Here is a 21,312-nt window from a genome sequence, read left to right on the forward strand (position 1 = left end):
TACGTATAAATGTTTTTCAGGTCCATCAGGTAGTCGTATTTAGCATCTTAGCATTTGGAAGCGGGGGTGTCATTAGCTACTGCTAGTGCCTGTTAGGTACGAGTTTTTGTATCCAGGTTGTCGGGATGGTTTTTGTAGACGCCCAGAGTATGTTTTGTAATTATGGGAATATATATCCTAGTTTTGTATAGACTTTGGTATGGTATCGTATATGTATAGAAAGACTATATTTCACTGTATATCTGATGAGTATGGATGTGTATGTTTATGTTTTAAGGGCATTCGTGTACCCCACGGGGTCGGACCCTCGTTTGGTATTGTATCATGTATATTTTAATTGATACAGAGACAGGTTAGGTTACTATAATCACACCTAGGATCCATCTGCGGGTTCGGGGCGTGACACAATTTACTTTCAGTACCAAATTTCACCCGCATACTGATGGACAGTCAGAGAGGACAATTCAGATTTAGAAGATATGTTATAGGCTTGTGTACTAGATTTCGGAGGTAGTTGGATTTGGTTTTTTCCACTGGTGGAATTTGCCTACAATAACAACCATCAGGCTAGTATTAAGATGGCACCATATGAGGCGTTGTATGGTCGAAGATGCCAATCTCTGCTGTATTAGGATGAGGTTGAAGAACGGCAGATTTTGGGGTCAGAATTAATACAACAGACATCTAAGAATATCAAATTATTCAGGGATAGAATTAAGACAGCTTAGAGTTGGCAAAAGATTTACACTGATACTCACCAACAAGAACTAGAGTTTGATGTGGGGGTTATGATTTTCCTAAGGGTTGCTCCAATGAAGGGAGTTATGAAATTTGGGAAGAAAGGAAAATTGATCCCTAGGTATATTGGGCCATTTGAAATTTTGGAGAGAATCAGTTCAGTTGCATATGGGGTGGCTTTACCCCCAATCTCTGTCTAGTATCCATGACGTATTTCATGTGTCTATGCTAAGGAAATACGTCCCAAACCCTTCGCATGTGATAAACTATGAGTCATTGGAGGTGAGTGACACCTTATCATATGATGAAGTGCCGGTTCATATCCTAGATTGGAAGGAATAGAAACTGCATACTAAGAGAATACCGTTAGTGAAAGTGATGTGACGGAATCATGCAGTTGAGGAAGCTTCTTGGGAGTTGGAAGAAGAAATACAGCGGAAATATCCACAGCTATTCAATGGGACCGAGCGTAAGACAGGTAAAGGTAACAGGTCAGGTAGGTGGTTAATTTTGAATATAATTGTGTTTTGTGCAGGTTGTATGGTTATGTTTGATTGTGTAAGTTTATGGGTTGTGATTTTGTGTTATGCGTGGTTTTGGGGGAAGGTTTATTTGGTTATTTGTAATCCCCCAAATACAGATATTATAATCACGGTATTCCTCTGTCACAAGTGAGGGTCGGTAATAAACTTGGGATGGGGCAGCTATGTGGGTGACTACCGACTCTTCTGCAGAACTAGGTTATTAGTTAAGAAGCATGTCTGAGGATGTCATCGGTTTTGTTAGCAAATTTCGAGGATGGAATTTTTATAAAAGGGGAGGATGTAGGATCCTTGTTGGTAATGGTGTGATCCCAAAAGGGGGAGTGAATTGGGTTTTAAAATATTTTGGTTAATTTTAACTTTTGCTTATTTACCACATGTCATATCTCATTCAATGTACAAGAGTGTATGTAAAATAATTTTAACAATAAAAGTAAACATACACATGTGCAATATATCTTATTTAAATCAAATGTGTGTATGCAAATAATTATGACATTAAATAAACATTCATATACATGCTGAAATTAAAGGGCAAGAATTTAAATAAGATAGAGAGAGAGAGAGTGACACACAAATTTGTTATCGAGGTTCGGCCAATACTGCCTACGTCCTCACCTTAAGCATACCCCCCAAAGATTATACTATTTATTACAACCCCAAATATAGTTTACTTGATTAGGGTTATAATCCTAGGTATATATATATTATTAATTAATAAATAAAATATTATTAAATTGAATTTATTAATAAATGATATGAGGAATACATAAGTATACACACACACACACACACACACACACATATATATATATATATATATAATATTAATATAATATTAGTATAATATTATTATGGTTAAAGTATTTGGAAGCTTAACATTTAAGCTTCTTGGGATTGGAAATTGAATCCCATTTCCAAAGAGCTCATGCCCTCCCCCCTCTCATTTCACGTTCTCTCTCTCTCTCTCTCTCCTCCGTCCCTCTTTTTTCTCTCTCTTCATTTTTCCTCCATCCATAAGCGGAACACCACCACGAGGTCCTGACTTCGATTCTTAGCAAGTTAATCAGAATAGATTTTTGATTTGAGGATCCTAAGAACCACTCCAAGGTTAAGGTAAGAAGTACAAATTATGTCAGTTATTTTAGAAATTCACCTGGTTAAATCATGGTATATAATTACTAGAATATTGTATATGGATTTCTGAGTAATTTTATGGGTTCACGGTTTATTTATTAAATTGTAATATTTGATTAAATTAGATTTCTGAGAATATTTCGAAATTAAGTTAAACTGCAGGCATTTGATTAAAATTATATTTTTGGAAATATTTTTGAATTAAGTTAAACTGCTAGGATTTGATTAAATTAGATTTTTGAGGATATTTTGGAATTAGATTAAACTGCAGGAATTAGATCATATTGGTGTTTTTAATATATTAGAAATTAAATTTAATTATAGGAAGTGGATCATACCCGTACTTTTTTTGGAATTTAACCGGTTAACAGAAGCGTGTGAGCCAAGGGATGTTAGGATAGTAATTATTCAAGGATTTAGCCGATTAAGCTAAAATATATGAATATAGGGATTTGTGCGAATGCCGCAGGTACTGCTTTAGGATCCCTGCAGGTATTTATCCAGAAATCAGGTAAGGAGAATAGATTATGTCTGGTGTTTTGTGGAGTTAACTTCTAAAATTATAGTATGTGATTTCAGAAATAAAATATGAGTTTTCCTGGGTATATAGACATATGAGATGGGAGTTTTGAAATGATATACACTTTGTGTAAGTTAGGTTGGGTTGAGTAAAACCCTATATATAATTATATCAATATTTTCAGCAGTATATTAAAGTACAGATTATCAAAGAAAATGTGTGGCACGAGTTGAATATTATGCATAAATAACTTTATCAGTTTATGGAAAAGTATGTATATAGATAGATATATGATTTTTATATAGTACCATAGTATGATAGTGCTTTTTATAAAGTTACAGTGTAACCGAATTTATACAGAGTTTTATACAAAGATATATTGTTCTATATATAACTACAGTACAGAGTTGTATACAAATATTTTATTTAGAAATATAGTGTTCTATATAGAACTATGACGTTCCTTAAGGAACTACAGTACAAATATTTATATAGAGATACATCGTTCCCTAAGTGGAACTATAGCGTTCTTTGTGGAACTACAACATTCCCTAAGTGGAACTACAACACAAATATTTTACACAGAGAAACAACGTTCCTTATGGAACTACAGTATAGTATTTTTATATAGAGTTACAGTGTTTTTCTACATATGTATATAGTATGACAATTTTTAATAGAATGTGTTAATGATATCATGTATATATTGTTTTGAAAATCGCATTATATGATTTAAGAATCCTGATGGACCATAGTTAGGCATGGTACCATAGGCCCAAAGTTGCTAGTGCAGCCACACTTCTTTGATAGGGTGTTGGTGGCATAGTTGATTTTGCCATTGAAGTGTAGAGTTACCCCTTGAAGTCCGGACTAAGATTGGGTAGGTGAATTGTACTCATAGTTACAGATATAGACATAGTTGATCTAATCTGGTAGGCCAACCATGGTTAGGTTCAGCCTTCAGGCCGCACAACCCGGATCATGTGGGGTTAATTCATGACATTACAACATTATCCATCCACGGCAGTTCTTTTTTTTTTTTTTGATCAAATGGTAAAAGTGTATATTGATCAAAGTACATATGTACAAATACTCTGGGCATACCCAGGCCAATCAAACAGGGTATTACACCAAATCGAAAATACATCCAAAAACCCGGGCATACCCAGGAACCAAAGAGAATCAGCCAATCTCAATACATTCAAGTCTAGGTATCCCTAGAAGAAATCATACTATTTCTTCCTTACATAACCGAAACAAGACAACTTTTAACAATTGAATTACATATTGACTAGAAACATATCATATTTGTTAAAAACTGCCGTGAAGGTGTGTCTTTGAATTACTTTGACTAGCTCCAAAAGAGAGATTGAATGTCCCTCAAATCTGAATTTGTTCCTAAAGTTCCAAATAAAATAAACTGTTGCAGCCAAGGCAATTTTCCGTTCAGCATCTTGAATGTTTCTGCCCTTTGCCTCCTTGTGCATCCATTTGACTGCAGCCTAGATGGTGGTCATACTCCTTTTTAAGCCTAACCAGTTCTTTTATACGTATATGAGTATTTACTTGTATAGAGATGATTATTTTATACAGAGTATGCATTGAAATTCTTATTTTATACTAAGTATGATTTGGGACACTTGTTATATACAAAGCATGAATTATGATACAGATTTTTATACATAGTACGATTTGAGATACTATTTTAACCATAACATGATTTGAAAGAAAGGTATGTAATATGAAAAGTAATTTTTATGGGCATGTATACAGTTCTATATGAGTTCACAAAACAAGAAAAAGATAGACAATGAAAGTGTATTTAAAACATTAAAACTCATGTTACCACACACAGATAATAATCTATTATGTCTTACTGAGAGGTGTCTCACTCTTATAATTTCATCATTTTAGGAAACCCGAGTAGACAGGCTTAGGGTTCTACTGTAATGACCCAAACCCGAAAAAGAAAAGAAAATAAATAAAAGAAAATAAAAATAAGGAAAAGGAATAGAAAAGGTGGAAATCAGTTTGGCAAGACCCCAAACCGTCGACGGTTTCACTGAGCTAGGAAAAAACAGTTGACAACTACAAACAACCGAGAGCACTAACCTGCCAAACCGTCGACGGTTTCAGGAACCTCAAGAAAATCATCGACGGTTTTCCTCTGGGCAAGCTTACTTAAGCAGTAAGAAATGTATTTTATTTCATAACTCAGTATTTCCCTCTATCTCTCTCTAAATTAGGTTTTTGAGACTCTCTCTAACTACTCTCACTCTCTCATGTAGCTCTCTCTCTCTAAGATCACCCGGAATTCGTCATGGATCCCCGATCATTTTTCTCTCCTCTCTCGGCTTGCTGGATCACATCCAATGGCGGGTTCAAAAGCTAGGGTTTCCCATTTTCCAAACGTAATCGACTTATTTTCAGGAACAGGTAAGGGGATTAAGTTATGTCAGGTTTTGTTGAAATCGAATTGATTAAACTACGTTATATGTATGTATATTCATGATTTCAGTTGGGGTTTCAAAATCTAACCGTTAAAAAATGGACTTTATAAATATAGGTATATCATACGGTATTTTGAATGAGATGAACGATTGAAAGCTTGGTTTTATAGTAGTATCCGTGTTTTGGGAAAGAATCAAAGGGTGAGGGATGATCATTTTCATATTTTTATGGAAAAACCTATATGTATATAAGCATGTTTTGAATAACTAGAACATGGAGGTGATCATACCCTAGTTTTCACCATACAAACTAGATATACTATAAGGTATTTTCCTGGTTGTTTTTATGATTATGTTTTAATACTAAAATTGTGTGGCATGAGAATAATCTATATGGTTTATTTCATAATTGAACCTGAATATGGTTGTGAGAATTTATCGTGAAATTGTGAACCATACTGGTTTGTGGAAAATATGGGGTTGATATGACGGTTTTATGTCAGGTTTTGATATGACGATTGTATACCGAGATTTTATATGACGGCTGAGAGCGGAGTTTTATATGACGGCTGAATGCCAGGTTGTGATATGATAGGTTTTGTACTGAGTGATGAAAATGAGATTCATACTACAATTTTTATTACTTAAATTGCATGATATGATTTTAGAACCCTAAGGATCGGTTGTATTGTGAGCACGGTACTGTTGCTATTGAGTTTTTTGGCCAAGTGCAACTACACTGTAGTGGGTGTAGGTGGTTTAAGCCGATTGGCCTGCGAAGTGTTGTTGTACCTTCCCTAGGGTTCGAACTAGGAAGTGGTAAGGCAATCGGACTTGCAACTGGGCTTGAAGATGCATGAAGATGTACTTGCAGATGGTTACTTTGACTTTGTTTGGATTGATCACCCAGGCTAAGTCCAGCCTTTGGGCTGCACAACCCGTCATGGGAGTTAATCATGTCATTTGTCTCAGGGGGTGTCTTCTATGCGTACATGAAAATTTATGTAAATAGTGTTATCTATTAATCGAACTAGTTATTACCGTGGGAATGAATGTGTATTTCCAACTGTAAAGGTGTGAGTAAAATTCTGCAAATGCTATTTTTGATTAAATGGAGAAATGAATATTTTTTGCTTCTACTAAAACTCATGTTGGCCACACCCTGATATTAACTTAATCTATCTTACTGAGAGGTGTCTCACCCCAATGATTTTTTTGACTTTTCAGGAGGTGTCAGGGATCATGCTTAGCAGGCTAAGGGGGGTTGAGTTTAGATCTAGTAGTAGTAGTAGTAAGTGGTTTGTATGGACTGAGATAGTTTTCTTTCATTTTCTGGTTTGTAATATGGGTATTTGGAGACCTCTATATATGATGGTAGTTTAGAACTCTGGTAATGTATTTGAGGATGTTTAAATTATTTTTGCTGCTTTTATATGATGATTATGGTATCAGAAATACAAATATTACTAAAGTAGCACCCTAGGCCCCACGTGGTGGGTCAGGACATTACATCTACAGAGCAGAGATTAAAAGTACTATTCAGGGTAAGTAACGGTGAGACACCGTGTTGTATAGGAAAGTATTGTGTATTTTGGGAGATGGTTATGGATGGACTGACTTTGGGAAATTATGTATAGTTATGGTGATGAATAAAACCCTGGTATTTTTATTGAATGTGTATGTTTATAGATGCTTCTACTGAGTTTTATGACTGTTTGAAGATTGTTGTACTTTGTGCCACTTAAGGCAACACATGTTACTATAGTGCATTTGTTACAAGAATTATGTATAGAGTTTTACACAGATTATTACAGTCTGGTATTAGAGTTGGCTTGATGACAATATTATTATTTTTGGGTTAGAGCAAGTTTACTTTACAAAAATATATATATACAGATGAAAAAAAAAATAGAGTAGAAATTTCGGGTCGTCACACTATCCCTGCTAACTTAAATGGGTGGAGCAGAAGCGTTTACAGCCTCTCCCTACGGGGCGAGATAAACCCCAGCTCAATTACTAGGCTGAGCCCAACTGGTCTCATTTATAGGGTAGAGACTCCCCAGTTCAATTACCGAGCTGAACCGAACCAGTCTCGCTTACAGGGTTGAGACTCCCCAATTCAATTTACGAGCTGAACCCAACCGATACATTAAAATAATTTTTATACAAAATAATGCTTCTAAATACAAGCAGAGACGTACAACATTAAAGCTTTAAAATGCACACTCCAATGATATAAAATGATGCTCAGTGGAGTAAGGATGTTTTTCAAAATAGATATTTTCAATCTCTGTATAATGATGTATATGATAAAGTATTTCAAAGATTTGAACCCTAGTGAAATATTTCTCCAAAAACATTTATCAACCAAATAAATAGGAGAAACTCAAAGGTTATTCTCAAAATGATTTTTTAAAAATGCGAGTTCAAGTGAAAGTAAATGCAATTTGATATGCAAATGTATGCCCAGATAAAATACTCTCTTAAAAATGTTTTCAAAGAAAGAATCAAAGAGAGTTTGGAGAGTATGAAAAGATTTGCCCTAAAGAAAAGATTTTTACAATAAAAATAGGTTTGGGGGAACTTTGATTAGGAGAAGCCAAAATAAATTTAAGAGAAAATTATGGCTAATCAAAGTTGCTAATCTAAGCAAATGAAGGAGTATTTATAGTTTTTCTAAAAAATATGACCGTTGGGACACAATGGGAAATTTGGAAAAGATTAATAGGGTTTAATTAAAATTAACCCTATTTATCAGCAATAAAAATTTGTCAACCTGAGAGGTTCGGTCGACCGACGGATAGGTTTGGTCGGTCGAGCACTCACAATAGCACATAGGCAATTTTTTTAGTTCAGTCGACCGTGGCTAATGGCCGGTCGGCTAAGCCAGGCGATTTCCTCAGGGCTTCGTGGTTTCGGTCGCTCAGTGAAGGGTTCGGTTTGTCGGCCGGGGCAGGTGGAAAAAGTCAAGTTATATGGTCGGTCGACCGTGGAAGGTGCATTCAAATTGGGTTAGATGACCAAAGCTTTGACTTTGGTCAATTTTTTAGTTCGGTCGACTGAGGTTATTTGAATTGGAATGGTTCAGTCGACCGAGACTTTTAATTAAGCCTAAAAAATCCAAAGTTTTGTAAGCCCTAATTTGACCCTAAAGTTATATTAAAACCTTTGTAAGATTTTATCTTTTTTATGCAAAAATATTTTGTATGAAGTGTAGATGCCCTAAAATCAGTCTATGATCATCTGAGCATTCAATTCATATCATGCAGATGCATGCATTATTACAAAACAAAGATAAAAATTAAATGCAATACAATTCAAAACATGTTTTCTTCTTTTTACTCTTCTCTTCATAGAATATGCCAATAAGATGTGAGCATTAAGTCATTTATGACTTCCATCTTCCTATTTTTGTGTGTGCATTCTGAATTATAAACATGTTCAGAATATTAGGCACACACATGAAATACTTGTCTTTGTCAACATCAAAATAGAGATTGGACTCAAAAAGCCAACAAATTTGAACCAAGAAAAGAAAAGAAATAAATAAAAGAAAAGAGAGAGAAAATAGAAAGAAAAGAAAAGGAGAGAAAATCGGTTTGGCAAGACCAAAATCGTCAACGATTTTGTGGAATCTTAGAAAACCGTTGACAGTAAAAACCACCGAGAGCAATTATTAGCTAAACCGTCGACTATTTTGTAAAGTGCAAAAAAACCATCGATGGTTTTTTGCGAGGCAGGGGCTTATAAGTGGGGAACCTTATGTTTTATTCATTTCATCACATCTCTCTCTCTCTCTCTCTCTCTCTCTCTCCTATGACCTCCCGAGGCCCCGTCATGTCCCTCTGATCACTATCTTCATTCTTGCTTAGCTTGTCGGATTGTTTTCCGCGGTAGGATCGTGAAAGCTAAGGTTTGTTTCTGATCATTCTAGGTGATTTTTTTTAGGAATAGGTAAGAGAAATAAATTATGTCAGTTTTTTCTTAAATTTGAACAGATTAAATTCGAGTATATAAACTCGTATATGTTATATATGATTTTCTGGTTGATTCAAGCAAATGATATGGATGTTATTATATGTATTTTAGAAAAACCTAAAATGTGTTGGTTGATCATTTCTGCTTCCTAAAAATATTGTTTTGGTTAAATAAAATCTTATGATCAAACCTTGTTTTCATTAAAAATATATTTTCCCAGGCAGTTTGGCATATTATGGATTATCAGTTTAAAAATTGTGTAGCATGAGATTATTCATATTTTATTGCATAATTGAATCTAAGTATTTTGTGGTATTATATCATGAAAATGGAATTTGGACTATTTTATGGAAATACTAGAAATGTGGTAGAATTTGTGAAATGGGATATGACGGCTGAATGTCGGGTTTGATATGACGGCTGAATGCGGAGTTTGATATGACAACTGAATGCCAGGTTAGATATGGCGGTTGAATGCCGGGTTCCAATATGACATGTTTTATATGAAAATGTGTATATGGTAGGTTTTATACTGAATTACGAAATGAGAATTTTATTTCAGTTTTATTACGTAAATTGCATTATATGGTTTAAGAACCCTAAGGACCAGATGTGATGAGAGTACGGTACCGTAACTAGTTTTTGAGGTAGTGCAACCACACTGTTCTAAATAGAAGTGTTGGTAATGAAAAATCAATTTGGCCATGGAAGGATTGTGTACCCCCCCTGGAGTCTAGATTAGACTGGGTAGGCAAATCAGACTTGTAGACATGAGGTTTGACTTAGCTTGGTGGGCTAGCTAGGGCTAGGTCCAGTTTTCGGACCGCACAACCCGATCATGGGGGTTTATACATGATGATGTGTTTGTCCAAAATGGAGTTTTTTTTATGCATATATGTAAATTTATGTAAATGATATTATTTATGGAACTGGTTTATATTATGGAGAAAATGTATATTTTCAACTGTGTAGGTGTAAGTTATATTATACAAATATCATATTTGCCAGTTAAAGTAAATTAAGTGAGGTGTCTGATTTCACTAAAACTCATGTAAGCCACACATTGATAATAATTAATTCCGACTTACTGATAAGTGTTTTACTCGATAAATATATCAAATTCTCAGGACCTATAGGAAATCGAGTCTAGGAGCTTCAAGGTGGGACCTAGACGAGTTAGCTGAAAGTGAGTAGTTTTGGGACACTATTTTGGTTATATCTAGTGATTTATGGTTACTCTGGGATGTAATAAGTTTTTAGGGAGGTGTTGATATTAAAGTTTGTTTGTTTAAATTATTATGGGATGGTATTACCTGAAACCCCACTGGGTCCGTAGATATAACATGGATGATGTCATTATTTTTAATTATTTGTGGATTATTATTGGGGGCATTACATTTTTAAATATTAAAAATTAATTCACATCTTTCGATGGATATTCACAATTAATATTTATATATATATTTTTAAAGTAAAAAATTGACTAACTTATGTTAATTAACATATTAATTTACATTTTAATATTTTCTTATTAAATATTAATGACAAATTTATAATTAATATCTTTAATCAACATTTTATATAATTTCTAAATAGAAATGATTAATTTTTATGCTAACTTAATATTTTACTTTTATTTTATAAATATTTTATTAGTTTAAAAATAATAATGTACAATTATATCATATTATAGAGGAATTGTTGTTCAAAGGTCAAAATAGCGAGGACAATTTGGGTCAAAAAGTTGAATTCTCATGAAATATACCTATGGAGAGATGGGAATAGGATACTCATATTTTATAAGAATCATTTTATTTTCAAAAATGAGAACATTTCCATTACGTCAGAGTGATGTAAACGGAGGTGTCATAAACGTTGCATTTTCAAGAATGCACAAAAAGTAGAATTCTCGTGAAATATATCGATGGAGATATGGGAATAAGATGCTCATGTTTTATAACAATCCTTTTATTTTTAAGAATGTAATCATTTTCATTGTGTCAATGTGCTCAAACAAATGTAGAAGACGATGTGATAAACATTGCATTTTAAAAAATGTTATAAAATATCACGAACCAAATTTTACCTTTAAGTGACTATTTTTAAATTAATTTTAATACCAAGTGATTGAAAATGAAGACAGCAGTACTTGCGAATGCTAATAAATTTACTTAAAAAGTATCTAAAAAATTAATAAACTTTAAAATAATCGTAACAAATATCACCAACAACAATTACAACAGAAACAAAAATCTCTCTCACTCCCATTAAAGAATTCATTCTTAAAATTAAACTCAAGTCAAATGTGAAGTTTGTAAACCATAAATTTCTCTTTAAGTGACTACCTCTAAATTAATTTTATTTTCAATTGGTTGAAAATAAATATCGTAATAGTTGTACCTTTTGATAAATTTATTTAAAAAGTATCTAAAATTTTATGAGCTTTAAAAGGATGTAACAAAAACTATAAAATTTCTCTCTCTCTCTCTCTCTCTCTCATAAAAAATTCATTCTTAAAATTGAAGTCTTTTAATTCAAATGTGAAGTTTGTAACCAGTGGCTACTTTATGGTCAAAGGATGCTTTTAATTTTTGGATTTAATTGGCTCTATTTTTGGAGTGTATCACCTTCCTTAACCAGCGCCCCATCTTCAGATGCTTTGACCACATAGCCTAACGGCTCTCTGCCACAGATACCCATTTGAATCTTAAACCCTCACCTCCGTAGGGTTTTGACTCCTCCCCTCGTTCCTAATTTATAGCCGTTGGAGGCTTGGAGCCCCCCTCTCTCAATCTCTTTCTGAACGATAAAACATTTCAAAGGCCAAAGCCATCTCAGAAAAACAAAAATCTCACAATGGCTTCAGGTGACGCAGACGCCAAAGAGAACCAGCCACCCTGTTCATCTGTATCTGGGCCTCGTCACCGCACCGATTCATTAGTTTCAACAGAAACTGCGATCGTCGCAGAGCATTCTACTTCGTCTTTTTCGGGATGTTCTTTGCTGACTGCGAATTCGAGTGGTCACACTGGTTCGTGTTCTTCGAAGCGGAAAAGGCCGCCCAAGATCCAGATTCCGCTCGTCTTGCAAGAGATCCAAACGGACAAGCTCAAATTTTTCGGAGATTGGGCGACCCAAGAAGGCGACCCTTTTCGTTGTTTCGGCGAGCATGGGGTTGGGGTTTCGTCCGTTAAAGGCAAGAAAAAGTTCATGGAAGATGCCTACAAGATTGCTTCTTGCTCATCTGGAAAATCCAAGAAGGTAAAAATTGAAATGTGCTTCCTTTCTTGATTATTGTTCTCTATATACAAATTATGAAGATAAGTAACGAAGAGATATGAGTTGAGAAAAACGAAATCAATTAGGTTGAGTTGCGCATAGTTTAGGCATAACTCAATTCCGCACAAGCTGAAGAGTTCAAAAGACACTAAAGCTGCATTTGGGAGCATGGATTTTGGGCCTTGAATTTGGATTTGAATGAATTTCAATATAATTTTATATTACATTTTGTCTAAATCTTATACAAATCCAAATCCAAGGCCACTCTAAATATAGGGTAAAAGAAGCGAATTCTTTCAAACTTAGGTTATTTGGAGAATCAGGTTTAAGCCATGATTGTTATGGAGTGCAAATGCTATTGGTTTTTTTATAGGCTCATAAAAATGGGTATTATGAAAGTAGCCACATTTGAAATTCATGCATGAAATCAATCAAAATTTCAGGTACATCTTCCTTTTCATCCTCTCAAAGCTATATTGACCAATATAAATGAATTTTAATATTAAAATGCACCTATTGTTGAGATGTTTATTTTGGATAATGGTTGGTGGAGCCTAAAGAAAACTCTCTAGCTAAATATGTGTTATGTGGCAATTGAGTATGAAGTCTGTGAGCTAATCAGCTATGTTGTTTTTGGTGATCATGGGCAGGATTTTTTTGGAGTTTATGATGGGCATGGAGGTAAAAAGGCTGCGGATTTTGTTGCTGAGAAATTGCACGCAAATATTTTTGAAATGCTGGAGAATTGCAAGGGAAATGAGGTGAAGGCGGAAGCAATTGAAGCAGGGTACCTCAAAACAGACCAAGAATTCTTGAAGCAGGTAATTACAAGTTGGATCTTATTTTGTGGAACTCATATATTTTGTGGATCTTATTTCTGACTCATCATTTTGTTTCTACATCAATTAATGACAAAAGAACCTGTTTTTTTTTGTTATTGTCTTAATTAGTGGAATTGAGGACCACCTTAGGAGTTGATCACCATCTTTTTATTTGAAATAAATATTTCTTTACATGACCATTCTAATATTGTTTTTGAGATAAATCTTGATCTCAAATCTTGGGGTTTTTTTTTTTTGGGTGCTTCTTGGTGCTGTTGGTAATAGCTTCAGGGAAACTAAATTTTAGGTCTAACAATCAAGCATGGTTTGTTAAACTCAAGAAACCTAATGGTAGTACCTGATTTCGATCTTTTGTTGGCTTTACTTAGAAGTCTTATTGCTCAAAGTAAACTGTCTGGATGAGATGCATGTATTCTAAGGGTTAAGTTTCCATTCTAATATCAATATCAACACAAGGACTAAACCATTATAAATAATGTTGGGCCAGAGTAATTTTTGCTGCATGTGAGCATCAAACAGTTAAGCTGAACATAGTTGCAAACTAATCTCTTAGGATGCTTTGTTTGGTGGATTTTATTCCTGATAGAGTAGGAAAATTTTTTTAGATTTCCACCTCATTGTTAATCATATTTCAGTTTTTGTGTCAAGAATTTCTTGAGCCAAATGTTTTAAATACCTATTGATCAAAGGCAATGGACTGTATTCTTTAGATATGACACTTCAAACAAATGTTTGGTTGTTTACTTCTTGGATGGACAGTATCCATCCTCAGTTGTAAGATCGATTGGCATATACCCTCTTTATCTCATGAATGGAGTCCTCTCTGTTAAAAGAAAAAAAAAAAAAAGGAAAAAGAAAAAAGAAAAGGCAAAGTACAAGTAAAAATAAAGAAATTATGACTAATTCTTTAGCATACCGAATAATTTTTCTTATTTCCCCATTTATGGGGGTAGTTTAAAAGGAGGATAATCTTTGTGGAATGGAGAGATTGTGTTGTGGGCTGAGCTGGTTGGTTGTTGTTTACTTCTTGGATGGACGGTATCCATCCTCAGCTGTAAGATCGATTGGCATATACCCTCTTTATCTCATGAATGGAGTCCTCTCTGTTAAAAGAAAAAAAAAAGGAAAAAGAAAAAAGAAAAGGCAAAGTACAAGTAAAAATAAAGAAATTATGACTAATTCTTTAGCATACCGAATAATTTTTCTTATTTCCCCATTTATGGGGGTAGATTAAAAGGAGGATAATCTTTGTGGAATGGAGAGATTGTGTTGTGGGCTGAGCTGGTTGGTGCATGCATGTGGCAGAGAACTTTTACATGGATCCTTGAGTTGGATCTCTGAGATCTTTATTAGGAAAAATTTTGGTCATGGTAGAAAATTCAAATAGGCCATTATAGGTGGGGGGGACACCACAAACAGTGGAGTGAATGTTGTTATCCTTCTTGTAGTTATATATATTTTGTGGAGAAAGAAAATATCCTTGAACTTTATACTCGATTATCATGAGCATAATAATGTTGACTCCTTTATCCATGCTTTAGAACATTCATGGGTTCAATGCATTAATTTACTCTCTCTTCCTCGTGTAACATATTGATCCTTATGCTGCATCCACGCACTGCAACAATTTTTTTAACTGTACCATTGCAAAAACTGGTGAGTGGTGTCCTTGTAATTTTTGACACTTGAAGTTAACATGTGTCCATATGTTTCTTTTATATTGACTAAATCTTGCCTTAGTTAATTTAAAGGTGTTGAACTCAAATAGTAAAATTTCCATTTGGATTTAAATTTTTGAAGTAGTGTTTTCCTGTCATTTCTTTCATATATTGTGTTACTCGTACTAATGAAAGAATTAAAATGAAATGGTGTACAAGTGGACAACATATGTATCTGTTGCTGCATAAAATGTTAATTTTTCTTCATCTTGATGGAAATGCTCAAATGATAATGGTAAATAAATGAAGGGTGTAGCTAGTGGGGCCTGCTGTGTCACAGCTTTGATTGAAGAGAAGGAGATTGCTATTTCAAATTTGGGAGATTGCAGAGCAGTGCTTTGTAGAAGTGGGGTGGCAGAAGCCCTTACAAATGATCATAGAGCAGAAAGGGAAGATGAAAGGCTACGAATAGAGAACAAGGTAATAGTTATAGCATTATCAACATTTGCAAGGTTTCAAGAGGGGAACTCAAAATGACTTTTTTGGCTTCCTTTCCTTGTGTTTTAGGGAGGATATGTGGAGGTCCATCGAGGGACTTGGCGAGTCCATGGAGTCCTTTCTGTTTCTAGAAGCATTGGAGATGCCCATCTAAAGGACTGGGTGTTGGCTATGCCTGAAACAAAGGTTCTAAATTTGACTCCAGACATGGAATTTCTCATCTTAGCTTCTGATGGACTGTGGGAAGAGGTGAGAACATAGGCAAAATTTCTTCAAAACCCCAAGAAATTGTATTTGGAAATTATTGCATTTTCTCTCTGTGGCTCCTACTTGTCTAGCTTTTGATCTTGGATTGTTCAACTTTTACTCCAATGTGTTTCACGTGCCTTGTCATTTCACGTTGATACAACTTACATCTTGTATTTTAGGTCTATAATACAGCACTATTCTTATTTTTTCTGTTGTACTAGCATCTATACAATTTGAAAAGAAAAAAATAATACCATTTAAATGTTTTATATTGCAACCCTCAATTAGTGCATAGTATGGGAGATTCAATAGGATCTTGGGTTTGGCCTGTGAGCACTCCAACCTGATTTTCTGATTTTAACCTCTTGTGCTAATTTTGTTCACCAAAGGTCAAGATGGTAGTTGCAAGATGATCAGGCTGCTGAGGTTCTTGATGAAAACATTAAATTGGGGCCAGGCAGAGTGGATAGTATTTATTAGTGAGATCTGGATTTGATCCAAGGGCCTTGTGTTAACTACTGCGTTATTGCTTGGATCCTTGTTTTGAACTTTTGGTGGGAATTTTCTCTCGCCCAAACTACTGCTCTGTTGCTGCAATATAGCAACATGGACGTCCTATTGCATGAACTTTAGAATACTTGAGATCCTGTTTCCTTGATTATTAACTCTAATTAAATGCTTTTGTTAGGTTGGCAACCAAGAAGCTGTTGACATTGTGACAAGGTTATGTTTGGTTGAAAAAAAAATAGAACCCATGGGAGATCTTCAAAAAGAAAATGATGATGAATATGCCTGCATAAGTACAAGTCCTTCTTCAAAGCAACGGAGGGTTTCATTGGTCAAGAAAAAGAAATCCAGTCAATCTTCAAGCTATAGTAAGATAATTGATAGCTGGAAAGAAATTGGGGATGACTTTGCTTCTGAAAACGAAAGTCCTCCATCTAAAGCACAAAAAATATCATTGGTCAAGCGAAAGAACTTAAAAACTCAATATGTTAGCCAAGAAAACAATGGCTGCAAGAAAAAACCTGCTTCTGCTGGACTTGTGGCTGCTTGCAAGGAGCTCGTGAACCTTGCTGTGAGTAGGGGAAGTTTTGATGACGTTACTGTGATTATAATTGATCTAAATCACTTCAGGTGCAACAGCTGATGATTTGTTTAGTCTTAACACCGCAGGTTGAGGACAATCGTCCCCCTGTACATGCTTTTATCCATAGGTTTCTGAATTTAGATTATTTTACAAAAATGCATCAAATTTCTTTGTAAATTGGTTTAGATGAAATTTGTATATAACAACCAACAATTTAGAATGCAGCAATTTCTGTACTTTGTTACCTTTTTATGTGTGCCTCAGGAGGACACATTTAATATGTTGAAGAAGTAGTAATCAACACAGAATATGTATGGTGTACATCATGATGAAGATTTGATTATATACTTCAATTAAGGTTACGTTTGGCTCGCGAATTTTCTATTACTGAGAATAGAATGGTCATAGTATATGTGATACCTTAGAAATTAAGGACAGTTGTCATCATTAAGTAAATGACACTGCAAAAAATTGTGTTATTCCATCAAACATGGAAAGGATAAGAACAGTATTCTTATGTTAAATTAAATTCGACCTATTCCATATTCTTATCCTTCACCTATTCCATATTATGGATTAGTTAAAAAAAATTCAATTGTCATTTTTTTATGAAAATAACATTTTCTTTTTCCTTTTGTAAGCTATCGAAACCATTCTAAGAAGGAATAGAGGCTACGCAACCTAAATGTGCAAGCATTTTTACATTAAGTAATAGATTGAGGTCTGTTCCTAATCTAGTTCATTAATTAGTTTAGACAAAGAAATAGAATGTTTGAATAATATATAGATACTGCCTCAGGATTTTTCAACCTTCAGCTACAATTATATGTATGGTCCCCATATAAAAAGCCTGAAAATGCCCTCATACGACAATACAATGGCATTCTTCTTTCCCTCCCCCCTTTCATTGGTAAATCTCAAATTTCACTAACCTATAAATTATGGTCCAAGATTCATATTTTGCTGGGGTCCCCTTGTTTTTGGCTACATGGTTGTCTACTCTTCTGCAAGTTTAAACTGCAGAGGTTACTGAGGGTTGAATAACCCTCCTAAATGGTAGAGGAGTCTGATCATTGGATCAGGTCTGATACAGAAGACTGCAGATTCCTCACATTTTCCTGCAAGTCCCCCCTAGATTCCTTGCATAAGCTACTATTCTACATCATCTCCACAGAAAAGTTAAAATCCACAAAAACACATCACATGAAAATTACAGAACACCGTTGTAAATCCAAAACAGTAATGTTATTTTATTCTCTCCTTTTACCCCAAGGGCCCACCCACATGCACTTGTGCCTGTGTGTGTGTTACATGGTTGAACCTAAGCCGCCTTGACCAAGAGAAAGTGCACCTGTTAAAAAGTTAAAACAGAAGGAAAAGGCAGAGAACTGTTTTAAAAGCTTACATGGTATACAGATAATGTTGTTTATGGTGTGATTCTTATACTTCGGGAGTTTATAAATAAAGGGAAAAACATATGGATGTGGTCTTGGGGCAGGCTTTAGGCTAGCAGCAAAGACTCGTCAGCACTCGCCGACGAGGAGATACCGAGAGTCGGGAAATCTTAGAGTTCAAAGACACGTCGAGAAGTGGACAGAATCGTCGACAAGTGGCCTTCTCTGGCTTGTCCAAGAGTGCCCTGTTCTCGTCGACAAGTGATCGCTAGGCTGTGAGAAAGAATTTTAAATTTTGAATTTGAACTTTGGAGTGGTTGGGTATTCGGAGGGAAACTTCCGAGGGGTTGTTAATATTGTTATATATGTCATTCTAGGCATATTTCAACATGTAAGAGAGTAAGAGAGGGTGAGAGAAGGAGTGAAGGTCATTGTAGTATGTAATCTTTGATCTTCATAGTGAAATCCCTTGCCGATTGCTCCCGTGGATGTAGGCTTTGCCCGAACCACGTAATTCCTGGTGTCGTTGCCTTTATTATTGCTTTCTTTATGTTGCTATGGTTGTGGAATGATTCCGTATTCACCATTGATATTGTTGCAAGTATATGTGTGATCCTTTTAAACAATGTTTTATTCCGCTGTGCATTGTTGGAAGAGCCCTATTTTCACAACAGATAATATACATATAAACAATTTCTTCATCCCTCATTTCCATCCACTGAGTTCAAACTGCCGGTTTGGAAATTGGGTATTTTCCTGTTGGTGAAATCTCTGGCAGCATCCACAAACACACATCTGGTGGGGATAAAAGCTTTTGTGCTCTCCTAAGCTAGCTCTTTATCTAGTTCATTAATTTGCCGCAGTCTTCCCACTTTACATGCTAACTGGACTTTAGGTTCATCCTCTTTCTCTTCTATAAATCAATCAATCCTCTTGCTCCATGTTGATGAGCACAGTGCATGATCCAATTGGGATTCCTGCTTGCTTTTCGTCCCGTGAGAAGCCAGCCAATGATACAACTGCTGTGGCCAGGTCAGGCCAAAGCATATATATGTCAGTATATCTAACTAAGATTGCAGGTCAGTGCCGTCTGATCACTATCACATGGTGCAAGAATTTACTGCTCCATGACTTATCTGTCTCTGTTCAAGCGCCTGATGAGGGCTACCAGTGTCACTGCAAGGTCGAGCTGAAACCATGGTACTTCTGGAGGAAACAGGGCTCAAGGCGCATCATGGTAGATGGTAGGGTGGTTGATGTCGTTTGGGACCTCAAGAGTGCAAAATTCAATGGCGAAACTGAGCCACGGTCAGATTATTATGTAGCGATCGTCTGCGAAGAAGAGGTGGTTCTACTTATGGGTGATCTAAAGAAAGATGCCTATAGAAGGACAGGTTGCAGGCCTGCTCTTCTTGAGCCTATCTTGGTTTCAAGGAGGGAACATGTGTTTGGGAAGAAGAAATTTTCTACAAGAGTCAAACTCCATGAGAAAGGGAGGTTCCATGTGATCTCAATTGAATACAACAATATGATCAGCATTAGAAACAGCAGCTCTCTTGGTGGGTTTGATCCAGAAATGGAAATAAAGGTAGACGGGCATTTAGCAATTCATGTGAAGCACCTTCAGTGGAAGTTTAGAGGTAATGAGTCCATACACATGAACAAAACCAGAGTAGAAGTTTTCTGGGATGTGCATGACTGGCTCTTCAGTTCTGGTCCAAGGCATGCCCTCTTCATATTCAAGCCAATACCATCATCAACTACGCCCCCATCGTTGGCATCTTCCCCTCCATTGTCATCAACTCCGGAGGCGAATTCAAATTCCACCTCGTGGGAGGAGTATAATGCTGGTGACTCCCCTACGTTTTGCTTGTTCTTCCATGCTTGGAAGGTCGAATGATCCATACAGAGTTTATGGATGAAAATCATCATCTACATCATTGACATCATCATCATCATCATCCAAATAAATCATCATTGGGTGCATAGTTAATTGAAGAGGGGGAGATATCAGATATGTGGGTCTTCTTCATTAATGACATGCATGAATGTATTGATAATGCTACAGTCATCAACATCATCATTATCATCATCATCATAGAGGTTAGATAATACTTGCTACATGTTCAATTGTTCAAAGTCTTTTTGGAAGGTAAGGTGGTGATGAGAGAAGGAGGATGGGGGGACTGGTGGGCAGCAGCACATGGAGTGAATGGGGGCCCCTAAGCAGAAGCTTGGAAGTCAGCAACAGCTGGGTTTTGGATAAAATGGACATGATTGGACAGGACAGATTGGATTTGCATATGATACTGTTCAAAGTCCAAAACCCATCCAGAGATTTAGTAAGCATCCACCTTTCTTCTATTTTAAAATGGCCCTCAATCTTCTTCTGTTCTATTTCCCCTAAGGCTTACAATAGTTAATAAAGCTTACTCTTGAGTCCTAGAGCGCGGCTTAATGAGAATGTTGTGTTATGGTAATAGAAAGGCTTAATAAGTTGTGTTTGGGGGGCATGGATTTTAGATGGATTTGAATGAATTGGATGAACTTCATTCAGTTTTGTGAATTTGAATTAAATTAGATTTGAATGAATTTAAAGAAAATGAAGTATTAAATTGTATTGAATTTTGTGCAAATCTATACAAATAACAATTAAAAATTTTAAATTCATACTCCAAACACGATCTCTGCATAGCACATGCGTGTATGCACGCGCGTATATATATATATAATTTAGTTTAGGCAAGATAAATAAGGTTGGCAAGGCAGAGCTGCAAAGGAAAGAAGAAGATGGGTTAGGGATGGTCCACCATGAAACACTAATGTCTGGAGCATGAAAACCAATGATAAAAGTTTATGCCAAACCCTTAATTGGGCCTCCAGTGGGCCGGGCCTTTCAAAAAGTTTCTATCTTTCAGAAGATGGGAAAAAAGAGAG

General features: G+C 35.5%; 1 protein-coding gene across 1 annotated transcript; it reads left to right on the plus strand.

The window, feature by feature from the left end:
- Positions 1–12,133: 12,133 nt before the first annotated feature.
- Positions 12,134–20,275, plus strand: LOC131144267 (uncharacterized). The gene is made up of 6 exons (XM_058092803.1): positions 12,134–12,626; positions 13,295–13,465; positions 15,454–15,624; positions 15,712–15,891; positions 16,580–17,032; positions 19,349–20,275. The coding sequence occupies exons 1-6, from the start codon at positions 12,222–12,224 to the stop codon at positions 20,273–20,275; spliced, it is 2,307 nt and encodes a 768-aa protein (XP_057948786.1). The 5' UTR covers positions 12,134–12,221.
- Positions 20,276–21,312: the final 1,037 nt, after the last annotated feature.

The sequence above is a fragment of the Malania oleifera genome, chromosome 12 (assembly GCF_029873635.1).
Source record: "Malania oleifera isolate guangnan ecotype guangnan chromosome 12, ASM2987363v1, whole genome shotgun sequence".
In the NCBI taxonomy this organism is placed as follows: Eukaryota; Viridiplantae; Streptophyta; class Magnoliopsida; order Santalales; family Ximeniaceae; genus Malania; species Malania oleifera.

Bases quoted from the DNA above. Each gene is read 5' to 3' on its own strand.
- LOC131144267 (XM_058092803.1), top strand. From the start codon at position 12,222: ATGGCTTCAGGTGACGCAGACGCCAAAGAGAACCAGCCACCCTGTTCA. The intron at 15,625-15,711 runs GTAATAGTTATA...CTTGTGTTTTAG, and splicing joins GGCTACGAATAGAGAACAAG to GGAGGATATGTGGAGGTCCA. The intron at 17,033-19,348 runs AACAGCTGATGA...GATCCAATTGGG, and splicing joins ATCTAAATCACTTCAGGTGC to ATTCCTGCTTGCTTTTCGTC.